We start from the raw sequence: 19,125 nt of genomic DNA, 5'->3' as shown, positions 1-19,125 counted from the left end.
TGCTGCTCCAATTATATGGAAATAGTTAAAAGGTATAAAACAAAAGTCAAACTATTGTTTAACTGAGTAATAAATTATGTAGTTAAATGAAATACAAAGTACCGGTAAATTAGAACATCACTAATAATACTGCTCCAGTACTATGAAACTCTATTAGTTCCTAATATTTATTGATGGAGGAATTCGTCTAGTGAACACTGCTATATTCTTTTGATAGACTAAATTGACAAGATCAGCACAGATAGCCAGTGCAGATAATGGACTGCCTTCATATCATACAATGCTTTTGGCAATTGTATCTTCCAAATGTTCATTTTCATTGTAACATTCAAGATGATTGGCGATACCTTCAAATTTTTCATAGTTCCTAACTTGTTGGAGTAGTAAAATAGTTTCATTTTCACTCCCGGCTGTTTCTGGCATCTCCAAGCTTGAATGCTTGAAGCATGCATTGAACAAAACAGTTCTGAATTCTTTATTTCTTGCCAAGTAGCAGTAATGAAAATCACTAATTTTTGAACACAAACGCATGCAACTTTTGCAATTTAAAAACTTTGTTCTAAGCACAGTGTAGTGTCTAATGGTCATACAGGTGCACGTGACTGATTACTAGTTAGAAACTGTTTGGCAGCAGTCTCCCATCCCAGTTAAACATCATTGTGTCTCAGATAAATAAAGGGGATCCTGGCTATGTTTGCAATTAGCTTTTGTTCTTTAAGGATTGCCCCAGATAAGCAGCTGCACTGATTAACCTATGGCCCAATTAACCGGAATCCACTGTAATCGGAAGCTGTTCACGAAAAAAATTTTTTTTTTTTTGAGGATGTAACTATGAAAATGGACAAGGGAGAGCCAGTGGATGTAGTGTACCTGGACTTCCAGAAAGCTTTTGATAAAGTCCCACATAGGTGATTAGTGGGCAAAATTAGGGCACATGGTATTGGGGGCAGAGTACTGACATGGATTGAAAATTGGCTGGCTGACAGGAAACAAAGAGTAGCGATTAATGGGTCCCTTTCGGAATGGCAGGCTGTGACCAGTGGGGTACCGCAAGGTTCAGTGCTGGGACCGCAGCTGTTTACAATATACATTAATGATTTAGATGAAGAGATTAAAAGTAACATTAGCAAATTTGCTGATGACACAAAGCTGGGTGGCAGTGTGAAATGTCAGGAAGATGTTATGAGAATGCAGGGTGACTTGGACAGGTTGAGTGAGTGGGCAAATATATGGCAGATGCAATTTATTGTGGATAAATGTGAGGTTATCCACTTTGGTGGCAAGAACAGGAAGGCAGATTACTATCTAAATGGAGTCAAGTTGGGAAAAGGGTAAGTACAACGAGATTTAGGTGTTCTTGTACATCAGTCAATGAAAGCAAGCATGCAGGTACAGCAGGCAGTGAAGAAAGCTAATGGCATGCTGGCCTTTATAACAAGAGGAATTGAGTATAGGAGTAAAGAGGTCCTTCTGCAGCTGAACAGGGCCCTGGTGAGACCCCACCTGGAGTATTGTGTGCAGTTTTGGTCTCCAAATTTGAGGAAGGACATTCTTGCTATTGAGGGAGTGCAGCGTAGGTTCACAAGGTTAATTCCCGGAATGGCGGGATTATCATATGTTGAAAGATTGGAGCGACTGGGCTTCTATACACTGGAATTTAGAAGGATGAGAGGGGATCTGATTGAAACATAAGATTATTAAGGGATTGGACACGCTGGAGGCAGGAAGCATGTTCCCGCTGATGGGTGAGTCCAGAACTAGAGGCCACAGTTTAAGAATAAGGGGTAGGCCATTTAGAACTGATGCGGAAAAACTTTTTCACCCAGAGAGTGGTGGATATGTGGAATGCTCTGTCCCAGAAGGCAGTGGAGGCAGTGGATGCATTCAAGAGAGAGTTAGATAGAGCTCTTATAGATAGCGGGGTCAAGGGATATGGGGAGAGGGCAGGAACGGGGTACTGATTGTGTATGATCAGCCATGATCACAGTGAATGGCGGTGCTGGCTAGAAGGGCCGAATGGCCTACTCCTGCACCTATTGTCTATTGAATGCATTTAAATAATTAAAAGCAAAACGCTGGAAGCATACATCAAGAAGTATCACTGGGAAGAGAAACAGAGCCACTTTCAGTGAAGGGACTTCATCAGAGCAGGGGAAAAAGTAAAGCAAGTTTTCTACCTTCCCCTCCCACCACCAGCTCCTGGACAGATACAGCCAAGACACACACTCAGCAGTTTAATATACATACAATTACCCAACTCTGATGAATGGGGTCTTCACTTGAAACACTGACTGTCTTTTTTGCCTTATTGATGCTGTCTGGCCTGCTGGCATTTTGCTTTTTGTTTGGATTTCCAGTATCTTTGTACTTTAAATGAATTAATCAAGCAAGCAGGTGGCAGGGGTGAAGCTTTTAAAGGGGGGAATGGACTGATGCAGAGCAGTGATTGGCTGCATCTGGAATTTTTCAATTTCCATTTTTTTAGACTTTGTATCAGCAATGAGGTGTACAATTCAAAATGATTCTATTCCATTTTATTCAGTCTTTTTTATTATAAATTTGATATAGAAATGAGCTTTAACCATTTTCTTCTATCAGGATGTTCAGGAAGAAAGAGATGGTCTTAGAAGTCAGCTTCAGCAGAATTTTACACAAATTCATAAACTGGAAAATGAATTACAGAAGACCAAACAGGATTTTAACCGTGCCAGCACTTATGGTGAAGACTTGAAAAGTAAACCTTTTACTTTTTAAATATTAACTCAGCAATATACACCAAGGTCAAGAAAAAATATTAACTTAATCCATTCCAATTCTGGTTTACTTTATGAACAAATGTTTTAAGAATTTGTTTTTGTAAGAGATCTTTCAATCCACTGCCTTTGAAAACAACTGCCATGAAATTCCACAAAGAAGATGTCCAGCTGAGGGACTATGATTGCATAATTATTTAAATGATGACCAGTCTTTCCTTGCATTGTTGGAATTTGATTGGTTTCCATGACAGTGAATATTTTACAGTGATTCCCCATAGAGCTGACTGTCATAATTTCATGGCTAACAGCTGTACCTTCTGACATATAGAAATCTAAAATGGTAGACTTCTTCTGATGGTGGGCATAAAATTAGAAATAAAAATCACCAGCAGAGAAACAGATTATTCAGATGTGATTTTTGACTGTCCAAGTGTTTCTTAGGGCTTTATACGTGCCTCCTCATTGAGTTAAAATTCAAAAAGCTTTCATATTTAACCAATTGATTGCAATACAGTGGTGGTATGATTAAAATTGAGAAGAATAAATATTACTCAAAAACACTAGTAATTAAAATAATATGGGAGGACCACAAAGTTTAAAAAAAAATTGGTTAAATTACTTTTAGTGTTTTCAAATGGTTCTATTTAATATCAGAGAATTTATACATTATACAACCTGAAATTCTTGTTCTTTGCAGACATCCACTGAAAAACTAAGAGTATCCCAAAGAATGAGTAACAGTACAAAGGTTGGAACCACAAAGCCCCCTTCTCCCCCTCCCACACAACAGCAAAGTATCAACCCTCCCCTACTTATTTCATCAAAAAAAAATGAGCACCCAGCACTCACAAAGCAAGCAGTAGCAAAGCTCACAAAGAGAGACCGTAATCTGCAGTACAACAAAAATGAACCATTCACCCCGACAAATTCAACATGCAACATTCTTGATCCTTATAATGGCAGCATTATGTCAACAGCATTTATTTTTGTACCTAAACAAAGAATCTTCTAGAGTTCCTACTATGAAAGAATGTAATTGCAAACTTTAGTAGAATGCCTGCAGTTCATCCTGTTATCCTTTGCTGAGCTTCATGACATTGGAAGCCAAGCATTTCCTAAAAGAAGGGAGGAAAATTCATGTAATTAATCCTTCATTTCCTAAAAGGCATGATAATGAACAGTAATGGGGGGTACTTGGTAGTTGGTCTTTAGAGCTGTACAATATCAAACACATAATAAATTGCTGGTTCTTCATGAACTATTTGCCGCTATAATTTATAAAAATTGAATTATTTTTCTAAATTTTTAACCATAGAAATGAGTTTAAATTCTAAATGTAATGATACAAGCTTGCAGCTGACTTCAAATGTGCTCACAAAGATCCATCCACATCTGTGTCCCCGTTTTCTGATGTTGACTTCTGTCGGATATCACTTCTGTCCAATAAATGTGTTGACATAGTGCTGGCTGAGCAACTAATCATATTAAACTATCCTCACAACAGAGGTTCTTGGGGGGGGGGGGGAAGAACTTATCTTTCAAACCCTTTTTACTAGAAATTTACTAAAATTAAACAAAAAATCCTTCATATTTAAAAATATTTGAGAAAATGATTACCCATAACTTTTTATTTAATCTTTGGAGAATTGGACTGTAAAATAGCTTCATGAGCAATTTTAAGTTAATTGGATTTCTTGCCACAAACTCTAATATTTCAGAGTATTTTACAGTTTAGTAGTACCTTAGTTGTTTGATTCAAATGATTTCCCTTGATTACCGAACAGAAGGCTATAAAATAGTACAACCCTGAGGAGAATTGAATCACTAATAGTTACTTGGGGATATCGATGTTAAATTGCAGGTGCACAGAAATTACAAAATTGCTTTTGGCTTCCTAGTGTGGTGATAACAAAATTGGTCAATTTAATGTCATTTGAACTAAATCTGAATCAAAATGTTAGCTATGGGTGGTTCTGATGATGCTATTAAATTGCTTTACATCAGGATGCCATAAACAATTGAGCAGATATTATTATTGGTCAATAATAGCCCAAAATAAGGCATGTCTGAAATAACAAGTACTGATAGGTGTAAAAAAACACCTTTTTAAAATGGATATATTAGATTTTTAATTTGGGGGAGTATCCTCATCGAAGCAGTTTAGAAAGTGCAGTTTGTTTACATTTAATGCATGCAAGATTATCTCCTTCCTTGAAGTATTTGAATGTTTACCTTGCCATTTACAAGACCAATCAAACTTCATTATTTTCTAAATTTAATTTACAGAGAGATTTCTTTTGATCTCTGTACTGCGCCATTCATATTTTTATATTGTGTCTTTCATATTTCTAGGTAAGATCAATGAGCTGGACTTTGAGTTAAAAAATCTTCAACAACAACTGGATGATCAAAATAGATCATCAGGTATAACTGTGGAAAACCTTAAACAGCAAATTTCAAAGATGAAAGTGGAGCAAGACGCTGTTCGAAAGGACATGAAAGAGAAGGAAAGGAGTATTGAGCAGTTGAATGACCAGATTGCTAAAATGGAAAATAAGAATGAAGGACTGCAAAACGAAGTGCAGCTAAAGGAAAAGACATGTCAGAAGCTGGAGGAGGAGAACGGTTCCCTGGCTCAGTGGAAAGCTGAAAATACCCAAGCTTTAGATATCTTTAAGCATGAAAAAGAAGGGTTGCAGAACAAAATTAAAGAATTGGATCAGAATCTTGAGTTTTTCAAGAATAAAAATCAAGAGCAAGAGCAGAATCTGGAGATTTATCAAAACAAAACTGAAAAACAATCTGAAACACTGAAGTTACTTGATGATGAAAAGCAGAGTTTGCAAAGACAGTTTGACGATGTCAAACAAATGCTAGACAACAAAGCACTGGAGTTACAGAAAGAAAAACAAGCCTTTGAAGAATTCATGATAAAATCAAAGCAAGATAAACATGATGTAGAAAACCTTAGCCTGACCATCTCTCAACTTACATCGCAGATAGCTGAACTGGAGAAAAGTCTGCAACAAGAAACTAACAAGGTTTTAAAACTTGAAGAGTCTCAACGTGTATTTAGTGCTGAATATGAAAATGTCAGTAATATGGCCAAATCAAAAGACGACTTGATAAATCTAAAAGAAACTGAAATTTTGAAATTAAAAGACAGCATATCACAGGTCACACAGGATTTTGAAGTGCAACTTGCCCGGGTTGAAACCGAGAAAAAGCATTTAATGCAAGAACATGAAAAGAACATGCTTGACAAAGTTGAAGTTGAGGTGGCAAGAGCAGCACTAGAAAATGATATTATTGTCCTCAAGGGAGAGATAACTTCACAAGATTCCTTGCTGAAGCTTGAAAAGCATCTTCGTTCTGAGTTGCAGAGTAAATATGAAACAGTATTAAAGGAGAGGGAAGAATTGGAAGAAAACATTGAGGAGGCTGGAAAGAAATGTGAGAACTTAAAAGTGGAGCTGGGGGAAGAAATTAATAAACTAAAGATGCAGCATGCAGTATTGCAAGCTACTGTAGATGAGAAAGATAAATCTATCCAAAATTTTACACAAGAACTTGAGAGCAACATGAATAATTTGAAATGTTTGCAAATGACGAACAAAGAGTTGGAAACAAAGCTGGAAGCTCACCTTCTATCAGAGAAGTGCATTCAGGAAAAAGAAGAGTTAATTAATTTGAAAGAAAAGACATTAGGTCAGCTTTCTGAGGAAAATGAGGAATTGAAGGCTTCTGTTCATAATTTAATGCAGGAGAACATGGAGCTGAACAAAAAGAATTCTACTTTTGTTGATATGATGAAGAAAGAAGAAGAAATGCACGAAGCGCTTGCAAAATATAAAGAAGAATCTGCAACTAAGGACATCATAATTAATGATCTTAAAACTCTGTGTGAAGAACTAACAGCGAAACATGGGTTGCTGGAAAGTACAGTAGAAGCCAAAGAAAATGCTATTACACAATTAATGGAAAAGATGAATGAGGGGGAAAATAGGCAAAGTGAACTGATGCACGAGTGTACTGTGCTAGAAGAACAAATAAAGAATCTCCAAGACAAATGTACTGCTGAAAAAGAAAATAACAATTTCTTGGAACAACAATTATGTGAGCGAGCAAATGCATTATTAATGAAAAATGCAGAAGTAGAGGAGTTGGAAAGAAAGTGCACAGACGCTTCTGTTGATTATAATTCCAAAATTGCAGGTTATGAGGCAAAAGTTAAAGCATTAGTTGAAGAAATGGGAGACCTGCAGGGACAAATGGAGAAAATAAAAGAAATCGATCACTTACAAAAAGAACTTGAAGAGTCCAATGCAAGACAAAACAAAATACTAGAGGATTACAATCAATTACTTCAGGACAAAGAACAATTGACACAACTGATACAAACTCAAGCTGTAAAAGAAAATATTTTTGAAGCAAAAATAGAGAAACTTGAAAGTGATTTGGCAACAGTAGAATCTGAAAATATTAAAAGTAGTAAGCTAATTACAGAAAACAATATAATTTCAGACCAGTTACGAGATACAATTATAACTAAAGAAAATGAACTTCAGAGGCTTCAAGTCCAACTTCAGATTCTTCAGATGGACCTTGAAGATAAAGAGGCTTCATTAGAATCTTGCTTATGTCAATTAAAACAATTACAGACTGATGATAAAATTTTGGAGAGCAAGTTGCAGCACAGTGAAGAAAATAGGGTTGTTCTGGAAAAGAAAGTGAGTACAATGCAGGAAGAGATGGAAGTTGTGCATTTAAGAATTAGAGAAAGGAAGAATAATGAAGAATCGTTGCTGGAAGAAATATCTTGGCAGAAGCAAACAATTGACCGACTGAAAAGTGAACTTGAAAAGAAAGAAAAGGAGTTTTGTTCCTTGGAAAACCAGCTTAATGCAAGCCAAGCCAAAGAGAAGCAATACCACCAAAAAGAAACAGAGATTTTGGATCTTCAGGATAAACTGTCTAAGTCTGAAACCAACGTTATTGAATTAAAGAGTCAAAAGAGTAATTTGGAATTTCAATTGGATTCATTACAGCAGGAGTTAAATGCACAAATGCAATCTACTTTGAACAATATCAAGAACACATTGCAACTAAGTGAGGAGCAAAGAGTTCTTTTGCAACAGGACTTGAGTAAGATGCAGTCTGAACTCCAACAGAGTGAGGAGCAAAGAATTTCTTTGCAACAGGATTTAAGTAAGGTGAAGTCTGAGATGCAACAGAGTGACGAGCAAAGAGCTCTTTTGCAACAGGACCTGAGTAAGATGCAATCTGCACTCCAACAGAGTGAGGAGCAAAGAATTTCTTTGCAACAGGATTTAAGTAAGGTGGAGTCTGAGATGCAACAGAGTGACGAGCAAAGAGCTCTTTTGCAACAGGACCTGAGTAAGATGCAATCTGCACTCCAACAGAGTGAGGAGCAAAGAATTTCTTTGCAAGAGGATTTAAGTAAGGTGGAGTCTGAGATGCAACAGAGTGACAAGCAAAGAGCTCTTTTGCAACAGGACTTGAGTAAGGTACAATTTGATCTTCAACAGAGTGGGGAGCAAAGAATTTCTTTGCAACAGGACTTAAGTAAGATACAGTCTGAACTGCTACAGAGTGAGGAGCAAAGAGCTCTTTTGCAACAGGACTTGAGTAAGATACAGTCTGAACTGCTACAGAGTGAGGAGCAAAGAGCTGTTTTGCAACAGGACCTGAGTAAGATACAGTCTGAACTGCTACAGAGTGAGGAGCAAAGAGCTCTTTTGCAACAGGACTTGAGTAAGATACAGTCTGAACTGCTACAGAGTGAGGAGCAAAGAGCTGTTTTGCAACAGGACCTGAGTAAGATACAGTCTGAACTGCTACAGAGTGAGGAGCAAAGAGCTCTTTTGCAACAGGACTTGAGTAAGATACAGTCTGAACTGCTACAGAGTGAGGAGCAAAGAGCTCTTTTGCAACAGGACCTGAGTAAGATGCAGTCTGAGCTCCAACAGAGTGAGAAGCAAAGAATTCGTGTGCAACAGAATTTGAGTGAGGTGCAGTCCAAGCTATCACCCAAAATTCTGCATTTGACTGAATATTCGCCACAGAAGTTAATAAGTGAATATGAAAACAATATTCAGTTTGAAAATGAGGATATGACAGCAGATATGCATACTGACCTGTTGAATAAAGTGAATTTAACTAAACAGAGTACTGGTGCACATGCTTCAGATTACACTAAGTTAAATGAAATTGTGATTATGCCCCAAGAAATAAGGCATCAAAACATACTGGAAGAGGAAGCGACTTGCAATGTTGTTAATAATAATTCATTATGTGGAAATAAAAACATTTTGAGCATAAATGAGAAACATAATGATGCTGTAGAAGAAATGAAGGCAGAGTTATCCTTGTTACAGAGTAACTTGATTGAAGCTCAAAGTGCCTTATCTGGAGCAAAGATAGAAAAGGAAACACTCCAGGCTCAGTTGAGAATGCTTGAATCCTCATTAGAAAGTGCTCATCTTCATGTGTCTGAACAGAAAGATTCTTTGCAGCAGTCAGAGATGATGATTCAGGAACAAGCTAATGAACTAATTTTATTGCGTCAGCAGTTAAAGGAACAACCAGCCAACTTGAATGACCAAGCTGCTTCTTCTGATGAAGATACTGACTTGAAGGTGAAAAGTTTGGAACTGGATATTTGTTCTGAGTCTACCGAGCAGTCCGTTGCACTGCTCCAGGAGCAACTGTTCAAGCAGCAAGCTGATGCAGATGCAAAAATTCAAGCTTTGCAACATACAATAACTACAACAAGACAAGCACTTGAATCTCTAAAGCAACAACATTCATCTGAAAGAGATGAATGGCAATTGAGGTTAACCAATCTAACAACAGAGATGGAAAATAAATTGGCTGCACAGAAACAACAGACAGAATTGTTATCTGCGGAGCTGGAAGGCGCAAGGATCCAGCTCCAGTCTCTAGACCTCAGTTCCCAATCACTGCTAAATGCTAGCTACTTTTCAAAAGAGGATACACCACAAAAGGCGAATAATAAAGTAAGTAACCCATGATAAGCATTTTTTTTTCCAGTTATGTTTGGAAGCAGGGTATCTTTATGCCTGGTTCTGAATTTGACCATAGGAACAAAGCATTTCTTTCCTGGTGTGATGGTCGGAAACAGCGATTAAATTTTTAAAGCTGACCCTATTAACTACCAGGGCCAAATATAGTGCTCCACCTGTTCTGTCTGACATTACTGAGAAAGAATTTGAGCCTATGATCTTTGCAACAATGAGGAAAGCTGAAATTCTTGTGTTTATTTATGGGATGTTGTGGGAACATTGGCAGGAATAAAAGTGTTATCAACTTACATTCGCTCTCAGCATTGTGCATCTGGAAGAAATGAACCTTGAGAAGGGATTTCAAATCTGATAGCTAAACTTGCTGACAAAACAAAACTAAGTGGTTTCACAAATTCTGAGGAGAACACAAATAAACTGTTCAGGGATAGGCCTACTTTACATGAATGGGCAAGAAGTCTGTACATGGGGGAAAAATGTGCTAAAATGAGATATCCATTTGGAATGAAGAAAATGAGATATTATCCACTTGGAATGTTAAAAGTGTGTGAGCCTACAAAATTGTGATGCTGAGGGATTTGAAGTTCTTAGTATATGAAACACAAAATTCAGGTACAAGCAATTCAAAAGATCTTTATTTGCTAGGGATATGGAGGTGACAAAGAAGTTTTGATGGAACTTCGCAGTTTGCTAGTGTGACTACACCCGTGCTGTGGTGTACTATGTGCTATTTTGGTCTCCATATCTAAGGAAGGATTTGCTTACATTGGAAGTAGAGCAGGAAAAGTGGTTCCTGGAATATGGGATTAACGTCTGGAGAAATATTAATTAGCTTGGACCTAAACACGGCAGAGGAATGAGAAATGATTCCATTGAAATCTAAAAGTATCTGTAAGGGATTGCCAAGTTGGATCTTGAATGTTTTCTTAAATGGGATTATTTTGAACGAGGGAGTTTCAGAATACGTGTCTTCCATTTCAGGCAGGGATGAAAATTTTCTTCTTAAGTGAAGACTACATCCTGAGATATTTGGAGGCAGGGTGTTGTAATATATTCATGGTGAAGATGTGAAGCATTTAAGTGGCGTTAAGGATGAAAGGAAAGAGTGGACAAGTGTTGAGGCCAAGATTGGATTAGCCTCATTCTTACTGAGGGCACACAGGGTCATATACGGCTGCTCATATTTTTTGCATTCTAGTTGGTAAATTAGTTTTTGAATTTAGTTTTGTGCATGAATGATTTTTTTGCTCAATGAGTTCTGGTATTAAAAGTACCACTGGTAAGCATGTGAAAGAAAGATCAAACTTGTATTTATGGACACTTTTCACAATTAAAGTGTTACACAGTCTTTTTAAGCTGAATAGAAACTCCATTTGGTAATATAAGAAAATACCAAAATGATCTGGAATATAGTTTGTGCTTTTATTGCATTGCCACATATTGTGGTGTGCAAGTACGACATTTAAGTTTATGTAAACAGCCAGTTATGTACACCTGGTCCAAAGAGATGGAGATTTACTACTGTATTTGTATTTTACTAATTGCAACTACTTTTGTTTTTCAGCTGAGCCATACTAGTTTGGAAAAACAAGATGAGAGCAATATAGTTGCAGATAAACTGAATGTTGTTAACATGCTAACTATGACCCCTGACAGTAAAGTACAAAGTTCCTCAGAAGAAAAGCATGTGTTGTCCTGTGGCCATACCAACTCTTTTGATGACAATGGAAAGCTTAGCATGGTTACTACTGAACCGAATGAAGATGGTGCAAACCACCAGTACATTGTTAAACAGATATATTTAAAAGAAGAGGAATTGAATGACCCAGGGAACCTTCATCATGAGGCATCAATTAACACACAAGTACAAACAGGGCAGGAGAAGATAAAAACTACTGAAGTGTTACTCAGTGAGATGGAGGGTTTGCATTCCAATCTTCAAAAAGAGCTATTTTTCAAAGCTGCTGATACGGACTTAGAAACAAAAGTGATGATTCTTGAGAAGGAGAAAAACTGTTTATCTAATGAACTGAAGTCCTCTGCTCTTGAAAATCGGGACCTTTCTAACAAAGCAAAAAATCTGGAAGAAGAACTCAATGATATGAAAACGCAGTTGCAGGTGGACGAAAGTAAAATTTCTGAAATGGCCAAGATCTTGGAGAGCCTTGAGAAAGATAAAAGGGACAAAAATGAACAGTTCCTTGAACTTGAAATGGAACTGAAACGTACAAAGTCAAATAAAGCTAATTTAGAAAATCATATCCTGGACATGGAAGATGACCTGGATAAGCTTAAGACCAAGGAGCATGCTTTGGAAAAGGAACTTGATTCAGCTCAACAAGTGTTTCATGTGCAGGCAGAGAAGCTGACTGAGCTTGAAGCAAAAAATACCAAGATTCTTCAGGATCTTGACACCTTAGCTGAAACAAATGAGAAACTAGAGAAAGCCAATAACAGTTTGAAGATCAAGGTACAAGAGTTTGAGGCCGAGAAGATATACAATGGTAATACGAACAGCTTGCTTGAAGCTGAAATAAGAGAGCTAACTAGCCAGTTACAAACAGTTGCAGATCGAATGGAGCAAGTTTTGAAAGAAAAAGAAGACTTGATCAAACAACTCCAACATCTTGAAAATAATGCTAAGCTTGGCATCAAAGAAAAGGAGGAATTCCAAAAGCAATTGAATCAATTGAAAGAGGAAAGCTTATCCATGCATGAGCAGACTGAAAATTTTCAAAATAAGATTAGTGTGATAGAGCTTGAAAATGTGAAACTACTCCAATCATTGGAATCCTCTTTGTTGGAAAAAGATGAAGTTGTATCAAAGTTGAACTCCACCAAAACAGAGGTAGCTGAAATGCGGCATGCTATCGAGAAGCTGAAAGTACGTATTGAAGCAGATCAGAAGAAAAGCCTGGACATGGCTGCAAAACTCAAAGCAAGTGACCGAAAAGCAGACTCTCTTCAGGATAAGATTGAGGCTCTTGAAAGAGAGCTTCAGGCCTCGGAGGAAAATACAGAGGATTTGGTAATGCAAGCTGAAACTGCAAAGGAACAGGTTGAAGTATTGGAGGAAGAGAAGAAGGCTATTGCTGAGAAACTAGAGCTTTTGGTTGTAGAGCTTAATACCTTGTCCTCTGACAAACACGATCTAGAAAAGCAACTACTGCAAAATCAAGAGAAGTTAGAGGATCATTGTCCAAATTTGTTAAGAAACTCAGAAGCAGCTGAAAATGAAAAACTCAAAATGGCAGAAGCCTATGAAAGTTCTATTAATGAGCTACAGACCCAAATTAGCCACTTGAATGAAAAGTTGAAAAACAGTCATGAGGAATTAGAAGTACTTAAAGAAAATGAGAAGAATCATATTGATCGAAATTCGTGTTTGGAATGTGAAAAGGTGCAGCTATCTAATCAACTTCAGGAAGTTGCTGGTTTAAATGTGAGTCTCCAATCAGCAAACACAATGTTAAATAAAGATCTTCAAATACTTCAGCAGAAGTTAAATGACCACATGGAAGAGAAGGAGAAACTTCAGCAACAAGTCACAGATCTGGAGAACCTGAGGCAAAAGAACTTAACGGATTTGTATCATTTGCAGACTGAGATGGAAAAGTTAATGAAGGAATGCCAGAACTTACAAAAGACAGCAGCTGAATCTCAGCAGGCAGCACATGATCTATCAGCTAAGCATAACACAATGCTAATCGCTATGGAAGCTTCTGAGAAGCAACTAAAGGAAGAACTACACGCTGCTCAATTGAAGGCTTCTGCACTTCTCGATCAGGTATAATAACTTCACCAAGACTGGTTAGACAATTGATCTGTTCAGAAAATTAATGTTTAATCCTAACTAAATTCATTTTAAAATACTTGATAAAGAATAAGGCCTGTATTTATTTTAACTGTAGTTAAAATATTTTTGTCTTCCCTATTTCTTGTAATTGAGTTTTTGAAAGGCAGATGATATGGCTCAGTATAATTGTTCCCTGTTGGTCTACCCAGTCATTACTCCTTTAAACTTAAAAAAAATAGAATATTGAAAGCCACTGTGTATCTTTTAATGTTAAAGTTTTATTTATTATTGATTTGTTGAATCCTGTAAAGGAATGATAGAGAGTTGAAACACAAATACTTATTTCTGTTTTCCTTTTGACTGGTACTTACTTTATAGAATTGCTGAAGATAGGACTATTCCTTGTTTATTTGGGGAATTCTGTAGTTATAATTTTTTTAATAAAGATTAAGGAATTACATGTTCACATGAAAGAAATTACCCATTAACTGTACAAATGCTGTTTCTAACATTACTACAATATCATAGTGTATGTAGTGCATAATAATTTTACTGTAGGAAAAAAATTATCCTTCAAAAGTATAAAAAAGTCAATGCTTTAGAGTGATAGATGCAATGAAACATTCGTAGATTCAATCCATTATATTTTCAGAACAGTTAATGCTGAGCCTCGAAGTTTTAAATTTAATTGACAAAATGAATCTTACTTTTAGATAAATATCAAATGTGTTATCGATATTTTTTAAAAGCTAGTTACCAGAGGGTATTACTCTTAACTTTGTTGCTAGTTTATCTTGCAGTTTCTTCTAAATTACTTGGATGAGATTAAGAAATTGTCTCTACTAGCATGCTAGTTTTTAAACGTGAGGACAAATGTGTTGTATTACATCATAAATGGACTTGTATAAATACAAGTGAATCTTTTGTGATATGAGAATATGTGGGGAAGCAACCAAATAGTGTAGCATTTCACTTTAATTTTAACCATAAATGTTCTCTCTCTTAGATAAATGAACTGACTGAGAACAATAATAAACTGCAGAGTGATTTGACCATTGCCAATGAAAAGATTCTGCAAATACAACAAGACTTTGATAAGGAAAAGAATTCAATTTCAGCACAACTTGAGGAGTTCAGAAGCCAGACTGAAAGTTTTAAGGTCAGGTTTAATAAAATTTCAACAATTTTGTCATTTCATATAAAATCTTTAACTTTATAATTGAATTTACAAAACATTATGAACAGTCTTGATATATTTTACTGATATATTTTGATATACTTTAACAATGTACACAAACCTTCCTTAGACTGGGGAGAAAATAAACAAAAGTGAAAATAGATATACTGGTTATAAGTGGAAGAGATAAATAGTCATTGATTTGCAGTGGTGCTAGAATGTTTGTGAACCCTTCAGAATTTTATCTTTCTGTAAAAATATGACCTAAAATGAGATCAGATCATCAGAGGTCCTAAAACTTGATAAAGAGAATCAATTAAATAATTAAACACAAAAAAAATTATACATGTTCATTTATTTATTGAGAAAAATGATCCAATATGACATGTATTGGAAAAAGTATGTGAACTTTTGCTTTCAGTAACTGGTGTGACCCCCTTGTACAGAAATAACTTCAACCAAACATTTCCGATAACTGTTGATCAGCCCTGTACATTAGCTTGGAGGAATTTAGGCCATCCCTCCTCACAAAACTGCTTCAACTCTGGGATGTTGGTGGGCTTCCTTGCATGAACTGCTTGCTTCAGACCATTCCACAACATTCCTATAGGAGTAAGGTCAGGACTTTGACTTGGCCATTTCAAAATGTGAAATTTCTTCTGCTTTAACTATTCTTTGGTCGACTGACTTGTGTGTTTAAGTTCGTTGCCTTGCTGCTTGAGCCACTTTCTTTTGAGCTTCAGTTCATGGATAGATACCGTGATATTTTCCTGTAGAATTTGCCAGTACAATTCAAAATTCTTTCTTCCACCAATGATGGTAAGCCACCCAGGTCCCGAGGCAGCAAAGCAGGCCCAGACCTTGACACTGCCCCCAACCATGTTTCACAGATGGCCTGAGGTTCTTACGCTGGAATACAGTGTTTGCTTTTTGCCAAACAACACTTCTCATTTAAGCCAAAAAGTTCTAATTTGGACTCATCCATCCATAGAACATTGTTCCAATAGCCTTCTGGCTTATCCATGTGGTCTTTAACAAATCTTGGACGGGCCGCAATGTTCTTCTTGGAGTGTAGTGGCTTTCTCCTTCCAATCCCGCCATGCACACCATTGTTGTTCAGTGTTTGCCTGATGGCAGACTCATGAACACTGACATTAACCAATGTAACAGAGGCCAGCAGCTCCTTAGATGTTACTCGGGTTCTTTGTGGCCTCCTGAATATTACACACCTTGCTCTTGGAGTGATTTTTGTTGATCGACCACTCCTGGGGAGAGGAACAACTGTGTTGTGTTTCCTCCATTTATACTATACTATCTGCCTGACTGTGGATTGGTGGAGCCCAAACTCTTTAGAAATTGTTTGGTATCCTTTTCCAGCCTGGTAAGCATCAACAACCTTTTTTCTCCTGAGATCCTCAGAAATCTCCCTTGATAGAGGGATGGCAAACTTCCTATAACTTGTGTGGTGAAGATCTAGGTTTATGTTCTTTAAATCGGGCAAGGTCTCCCTCACTTACACCTGATTGTCATCCCATTGATTGAAACACCTGACTCTAATTTCCCCTTTAATTGAGCTGATTATCCTAGAGGTTCACATACTTTTTCCAACAAATACATGTAATATTGGATATTTTTTCTCAATAAATGAATGAACAAGTATAATTTTTTTTGTTTATTTATTTATTTGGATTCTCTTTATCTAGTTTTAGGACTTGGGTGAAGATCTGATTACATTTTAGGTCATAATTATTAGAAATAGAGAAAATTCTAAAGGGTTCACAAACTTTCCAGCACCACTGTAGTTAGTTCAAATATAATACTTTTGTAGTAAGTTAGCAAAGTTATGTTTTTCAGTAATATAAATTAATTATGACTACTATCCTGAAAAGAACAAAAATAATGTTGCAATTTTTGCAATAATGATAGCTATGGGAATAAAAATATTGAATGTGAATTAGTATGAATATGAATTATTGAGTAATGGAAACCATCCAATGATTGTTATTGAAATAGCATTTCAGATATTTCAAATCTCTTGTGTTTAATATTTCAAATATGATTATTCCCATTGTAAAAGCTGATTTCATATTCTAGTTGCAGCTAGAATTCTCTCAATCAGAAAAATGCAAGTTGGAAAAGGACCTTGTATACTTACAGAATGAATTGCAAGTCACTGATATTCTGAAGAAACAAGTAGAAGATTATAAACAAAGCATAAGTTGTATCCAAGAGGATCACCAAGTTGTGCTTAAAAATGTACAGGAAAAGGTACGTTATTTCACCGAATCAGAGACCACTGTACCTGGACATAAAAAACACAAACTGAAAAGATTTGCTTATAGAATGCAGGAAATACTCAAAGTCAAATCTCATTATATTAGCACATGAGGATGAATGATTTTCAGACTAAATTAACTTATTTAGATAAAACATTAACAGCCATCCTGTATTACCAACACTCTCAAATTTGGAATATTTGTGTAACAAGTTTAAAATCTTATACAGAAGATGACCCAACTCCTTCCTATCCAAAATATAAATAAATTCAACACCACACAAGCCTTTTGTTCTTGTGTTTCATGAATGCACTTCTTAGAGAATAATATCCTTTCTGTCAATCCGCGGTGGCTCTTTTATCTAATCACATTTACAATTTGAAAAATTTTGTCTTGAAATTTGCTGAACATTTTTTTGTAATTAAGTGCTGGTCTAACATAAATTCTGCTCTTGCTTTGTTTTTATCAAACATCACTTGTTTCCTGACAAACCCTTTGTACCTAGTCACCTAGCTAAAATTTTGATCAGTTTCCTGTCATTTATAAATACTGCGTTTATTTTGTTAGCACGAAGCTGAGTTGCAGACGTACCAAGAGGAAATGGTTGGAATGAAACAACAGCTAACTGCAAAAGAGGTGGAAATCAACAATTTGAAGAGTGCTAAAGAAGCAGCAAATACTGTCTTAAAAGATGACAACTGCAAGGTAACAGTTCTCAACAATGGCTTTTGTGCTTATTCCCATGTTAACACTTGTCTTGCTATAACTTAATGACTGTTTGGATGTGTCATATGGGCAAGAAATTTTATGTTGCACCTAGCTGGTGTGTTGATACTGACTGTCCAGAAATTTCTGCAGTAAAATGCTCAATGGCTGCAAGTGGACTGAGAGGACTGATCAGCCAAACAAGGATGGGCACAAAACAGCTTCTATTACATCCAGTAGATAGTGATGAGAAGTTTCAAGCCTATAAATGGGAAACAGAATTCAACTCAGAATATTAGACCATAAGAAGTAGAGGCAGAATTAGACCAATTGGACCATCAAGTCTGCTCTGCCATTCCATCATGGCTGATTTATTGTCCCTCCTAAGCCCAATCCCCTGCCTTTTCCCTGTAACTTTTGAGATATTGCGATTAATAAAAGCCAATCCAGGCAGGGGAATGCACGATAAATGTAGAGCAGAGAACCAGGGATTGAGGAGTGCAAGCCTACGAGTTGCTGATTATAGACCAAGTCACAGGTTGTAAGAGCAGAGAGGTCACTATAGCACTGTACAGTTTGTTTTGGGCATGGCTCGAGTACAATTTCAATCATCACATTACGGAAGATTGTAATTTGTGTGAGATAGGGATGCAGAAGAGAGTTATAAGGTTGTTGCAAGGGCTGAAGACTTACAGTTAACAGGAAAGACTGTCCAGGTGAAGAAAAGAAATAACAAGTGTCATTGTGCCTCCAAGCCTGCTCCACTGTTTGTAGAATCGTAGAGCTGCACAGCTTAGAAACGGGCCATTCACCCCTATAAGAATTTTTTAAAGCTACAATGAGATCTCTTTTCATTCTATCAACCCTGAGAACACAGTTCCATTCTACTCCATCTCCCAGATGGCACATTAGCCATCGCAGGAGGCAATCAAGTGAATTTTCATTGCAATCCCTCTGTGAACAGTGCTTCCTTTCTTGGGTAAGGAGATCAAAACTATTCATGGTACTCCAGGAGCAGTCTCCCCCGATGCAATATCACTTCTTTACTCCTGCATCCAATCCTATAGTAATTAGTCTAACATACCGTATATCTTCTCATTCTCTGTGCATGTTGGCCTTCAATGACATGTAACATCACATCTGGATCTGTTTGAATATCAGTGTTATCTAGTCTTTCAGCATTAAATGAATATTCCACTTCTCTAGTATAGGCTGAAGTTCTTTGTTTTAGAACAAAGGGGACTGAGCAGTGATTCAATTAATGTATATAAAATGTACGAGAGGCCTTGACGTGATCAATAGATGGATTAAGCAGTACTTTGGGGTCAATGTGTCAGTTGATTAATAGAAG

The 19,125-nt window shown here is 36.7% G+C and overlaps 1 protein-coding gene across 2 annotated transcripts in view; it reads left to right on the top strand.

The window, feature by feature from the left end:
* Positions 1-19,125, top strand: part of LOC140730439 (uncharacterized) — a 51,474-nt gene that overhangs the window by 25,264 nt on the left and 7,085 nt on the right. For both annotated transcript variants that reach the window (XM_073050843.1, XM_073050844.1), the window contains exons 11-16: positions 2,599-2,734; positions 5,109-9,796; positions 11,385-13,607; positions 14,623-14,775; positions 16,888-17,061; positions 17,637-17,774. In XM_073050843.1, coding sequence (XP_072906944.1) covers positions 2,599-2,734; positions 5,109-9,796; positions 11,385-13,607; positions 14,623-14,775; positions 16,888-17,061; positions 17,637-17,774 — 7,512 coding nt within the window. The remainder of the gene's footprint in view (positions 1-2,598; positions 2,735-5,108; positions 9,797-11,384; positions 13,608-14,622; positions 14,776-16,887; positions 17,062-17,636; positions 17,775-19,125) is intronic.

Source organism: Hemitrygon akajei, chromosome 7 (assembly GCF_048418815.1).
Source record: "Hemitrygon akajei chromosome 7, sHemAka1.3, whole genome shotgun sequence".
Taxonomy (NCBI): Eukaryota; Metazoa; Chordata; class Chondrichthyes; order Myliobatiformes; family Dasyatidae; genus Hemitrygon; species Hemitrygon akajei.
The sequence above is the reverse complement of the archived record's forward strand: the minus strand, read 5'-3'. Positions and strand labels throughout refer to the sequence as shown.